At 52.8% G+C, this 4,486-nt stretch overlaps 1 protein-coding gene across 1 annotated transcript; it reads left to right on the top strand.

Annotated features, from left to right (window-relative positions):
• The first annotated feature begins 443 nt into the window (after positions 1-443).
• FBXO39 (F-box protein 39) lies at positions 444-3,732 on the top strand. Its single transcript, XM_036753461.1, has 3 exons — positions 444-1,469; positions 2,968-3,144; positions 3,604-3,732. The coding sequence occupies exons 1-3, from the start codon at positions 444-446 to the stop codon at positions 3,730-3,732; spliced, it is 1,332 nt and encodes a 443-aa protein (XP_036609356.1).
• The last annotated feature ends 754 nt before the right edge of the window (positions 3,733-4,486 follow it).

The raw sequence follows: 4,486 nt of genomic DNA, 5'->3' as shown, positions 1-4,486 counted from the left end.
GGAAAGAAATTGGGGAGGACCTTTGTTCCTCTGTCTTCTCTCTCCCTCTCCCTCCCCCCCCACCTCTCTCTAACTCTCTCTCTCTCTCTCTCTCTCTCTCTCTCTCTCCCCCCCCCCCACCTCTCTCTCTCACTGACTTCTGAGACAAGCAGACAGACAGATGCCCCTGGATGGACAGACAAGCAGACACAAAGACAGGCAGACCAATAGTAAAGTAGGTAGGCAGACAGGACCAGGGACGCAAAGGAATGGACAGGCAGATAAGTAAACGCGCCCAGACAGATGGACAGCCATCTAGGCGGACAGATTAACAAGCAGGAGGGTGGGTGGGCAGACAGATGAAAGATCCTCTTCCCCCTTGCTCCCCCCTCCCCCAGGAACCAAGTGACTCCTTGTCCCCCCTTGGCGACCTGCCTCCCTGGAACACCCCGCAGGATTTCCCTATGGATGAAGAAAGTGACCTGGTCCAGTGCCACGAACAGAGCTGCTGGGCCAGCCTGCCCGACGTGTGCTTGCGCCGGGTGTTCTGGTGGCTAGGAGACAGGGACAGGTCCCGGGCCGCGCTCGTCTGCAGAAAGTGGAACCAGACCATGTACTCCGCCGACCTGTGGCGGTGCCGAACCATCACTTTCAGCGGGAGACCTTCCCGGTCCCATGCGTCGGAGTTCGAGTCGGCTCTCTGGTATGTGAAAAAGTTTGGCCGCTACTTGGAGCACCTGGAAATCAAGTTCCTGAACCCATACAACGCTGTCCTGACCAAGAAGTTCCAAGTGACCATGCGGGGCCTACTGTCGTGCCTGGGCAAGAGCAACAGCCGTCTCAAGTCCCTCTCCATCCAGCACCTGGAGCTCGATCGGCTGGTGTGGAGGAGCAGTATCCGCACGTCCTTCATCAAAAGCTTGAGCTTCTTCCTCAAGAAGGTGAGCAAGCATCTGGACTACCTGAACCTGAAGGGGGCACGGCTGGCAGTGGAGCAGGGCTGCCACGTGCTCAGCTCCCTGAGCCACCTGCGCAGCGAGAGCTTCGCCTCGGAGCTCAATCTGGAAGATTACTTCAGCCACCACCTGGCTGTCTACAGCAGCCCCCAGTTCAACCAGACCATGGCGATGTTCCGGAGCCTGGTGGTCCTGACCCTCAACTACAACTGCATCTCGGACGAGCTGCTGGAGACCCTGGGCGAGAACAACGCCAGCTCCCTGTGGACCATCAACATCAAATGCCACATCCACGACCCCCACGGCCAGGTGATCTGGGGCATGTCGTGGGCCAAGCTGGCCAAGCATGCCGCCAACCTCAAGGTCAACTTCTTCTTTGAAAGGGTCATGAAGCACGAGCGTCTGACCCGAATCCTTCTGCAGGAGATTCCCGTCCGAAGCGTTAGCCTGAGAAGCTGCTACTTCAGTGATCCCGACTGGTCTATGCGGCCGACCCTCACTGACCTGCTACCCACCTACCGCCATACGCTGCAGGTAGGCAAGGAGGTTCCGGTCCAGGGGAAGAGGAAGGGGAAGACAAAGATAGGGGAAGATTAGCCGGCAGGGATGAATGGATCAAGGGAAGGTTTGTTGGTCTTGTTGTTTTTATAATGGGAGGGAGATACATTGGTATGTTTGTAAGGAACAGGGAAGGAGCCAGTAGACAGAGATTAGAGATGAGAAAAAGGAAGGACAAAAGGAGAGGGAGGGAAGGAGAGACAGAGAGACATACACAGAGAGATAGAGACAGAGAGAGAGAAGGAGGAGGAGGAGAGAGGGAGAGAGAGAAGAGAAGAGAGAGAAAGAGAGAGAGAGAGAATGAAAGAGGGACAGGGATGGGGGGAGAAGGAGAGAGGTCAAGAGAGAATGAGAGAGGGAGGGAGAGAGAGAGAGAGAGAGAGAGATTGAAAGAGGGAGAGGAACAGGGAGAGAGAGAGAGGGAGGGAGAGAGAGAGGGAGAGAGAGAGAGAAGGAGGAGGAGAGAGGGAGAGGGAGAGAAAATGAGGGAGAATGAAAGAAACAGGCAGCATATGAATAGGGGAGGAAATGGGTAGTGGTAATAATTCAGAGTTGGGATTTAGCCAGTCATGACTGGAAAGGACAAGAGGGTCAGAGATTCAAGAACAGAGGATAGTGTAGGATTGAATTGGTTCACAAAGGGGCCAAGAGAGAGTGGGCAGGAGAGTATAGACAGTGCATATAGGGTGATGGTCTGGGGGAGAATGGAGGGAACGAGGTCATGATGAGAACAATGGAGGGGGGGAGTGAAGATTATAAGGCATAGGGGAAGACAGAATGATAAAAGATTATACCTAGATACAGCAATTTCGGTGTTCAAGAACAAGGAAATGGAACACTTGTGGGGGGTAGCCTGGTCAAGGGTGGGGCCATCTCTAAGTGTAGTTGAGGCTGAGTGGAGGGCCAAGAGGTCATTAGAACTAAGTAGACTGAGGAAGTGGGAAGTCTGAGGACTTGAAAGAGCATCAATATGTATGTTCCAGTCTTCTGGCAGAGGGCAGGGATTGAAAAGGAGAGAAAGACTGTGTCAGGCCCTGAACTCCATGCCCTGAGGGTCCTGAAGTAAATGGCAGCCAGGATCCAGGAAACAGCAGGCAGGCTGCCTTGTTCAAATGTCCCAGTTGCCCTGGCTCTTTTGGCACTGACTGATGCTTGGTGGCCAAGGTTCTCCAGGCTTAGCTCCTTCCTCTCCACATGAGGTTCCTTGTCTAGTTCTGCTCTGGGGTCTTTGATGCCCATGGCACAGGCCTGCCCAGCATCATCCCCTGCTTGTCTCAAGCTCCTTGCTGTTCTTGACCATGCTGCTTATGGACAGATATGGGGACAGTTTCCCTGCCAATTGCCTCTGGGGGTTTCTGCCTAGGAGTGAGGTGGCCAAGGTCTCAAATGGTCCTGAGGGGGCAGCATATGACTCCTAGCTCCTCCCCTTCTTTCACATGAGCCCTGGTTCCTTTTCTCTCTGATCCTTTTTCAGAAATTAACTTTTGAATTCAACAACAACCATGAGTCTTTGGATGAGGAGCTTCTCTACCTCATCTTGTCCTGTGAGAAGCTGTTTTACTTCAAAATCTGGGCCTTCCTGGATGTCAAGTTTGTGGAGAGAATCCTGCAGAGTCAGGAAGAGGGCAAGTGCATGCTTCGAACACTCAAGGTAGCCAGTCCCCTGGGGATGCTGGCTTCCTCACTAGGACTCCATATCCCACAATGTCTGGGCCTGCAGGGCTGATGCTTCCTTGGTCAGGTCAGCAGGTATCTGAGTGGCAGAGGTCAGCCCCTCCACCATGTGCCACTGGCTGCTGAGATGATGGATGGATAGATAGAGATAAGCAGAGTAAAGGAAAGAACCTGGGTCCGAGTCCCAGTATTGCCTCTCTCTAGCTGGCTGACTTTGCCCCAGCTCCTGTCCCTCTATACTTCTTCAGCACAGTGAGGGCATGGGACTCTGAAACCTTTGAGAAGGTGCTCAGATTTCCGATTAATCTGAACATTGGCCTTTGGGGGGAGGGTGTTTATTTTTACTAGCTGGACTTTTATCTCACTGATTACCTGTGTAAGGATCCTACAGTCACTACGTATGTGGGGTGGGGTGGGACTTTCTGTGTTGGTCCAGGTGAGGATTTATATAAACAGATATGAGACGAATGAAGAGGACAGAATGTTGCGGGACATTTACCGAAAGTACAGAGACCTGATCGATACAGAGTTTAACTATTTTGTCATCGCCTACCCCATGATGTGAGGAGCACACCCAGGAGGAGAGTGGCCTCGATGCCTGTGGGGCTTCCGAGCCCTGTCCTCCACAGAACTGCCCCTGGAGCCTTCCTCAGGGCCCTGGCTCTTCCTGCAGCCAGAGCAGAATCCTGAGTGTGTGGGGCCAGGCGCTCTCCAGCCTCCCAAGTCCTTTTAAATGCTGTCTTTACAACTGCCCTGGGCTACTGATGCTTCTACTTGTCATCTTGTCTGACTTTTTCCCCTCACTCCCTGACTCAGGCTCACCCAGGTGGCTCTAGCTCTGGCTCCCCTTGGACCGATCTCAAATGTGGCCCCAACACTTTAGCAGTGAGTTTCCTTAGGTCCAAGTTCACAATTTCAAGGCAGCCCCCTTCCCTTCTCTCAAGAGCTCCTACTAGATGAAGGCCATCTTGTAATGGGAAAAGTCAGTCTTCTGTCCTAGAATGATAGGCAGAAATATCTGGCCTTGATGCCAAGGAGACTTTTCTAATGATTACAGCATCATCTAAAGAGGAATAGTTGCCTGATGTGGGGGTTGGGGTGTCCCTCTCATTAGAGGACTTTGAACAGTGGTGGGGTGTTGTGGAGGGGCTTCTGGCCCAGGTCTGGCTTGGTCTGAATGTCCTCTTAGGGCTCTGCCAGCTCCTGAAGAAAAGAAGAAGTCCTGGATTCCTTTAGATTGTCTCTATCCTATGTTCATCAGATGGGTCAGCACTGCCCATTTGAAAGCCCTGCTTCCTCCTCTTCTTCTTTCTCTTTTC

Source organism: Trichosurus vulpecula, chromosome 4, assembly GCF_011100635.1.
Source record: "Trichosurus vulpecula isolate mTriVul1 chromosome 4, mTriVul1.pri, whole genome shotgun sequence".
In the NCBI taxonomy this organism is placed as follows: domain Eukaryota; kingdom Metazoa; phylum Chordata; class Mammalia; order Diprotodontia; family Phalangeridae; genus Trichosurus; species Trichosurus vulpecula.
This window is presented reverse-complemented; position numbering and strand designations above follow the sequence as displayed.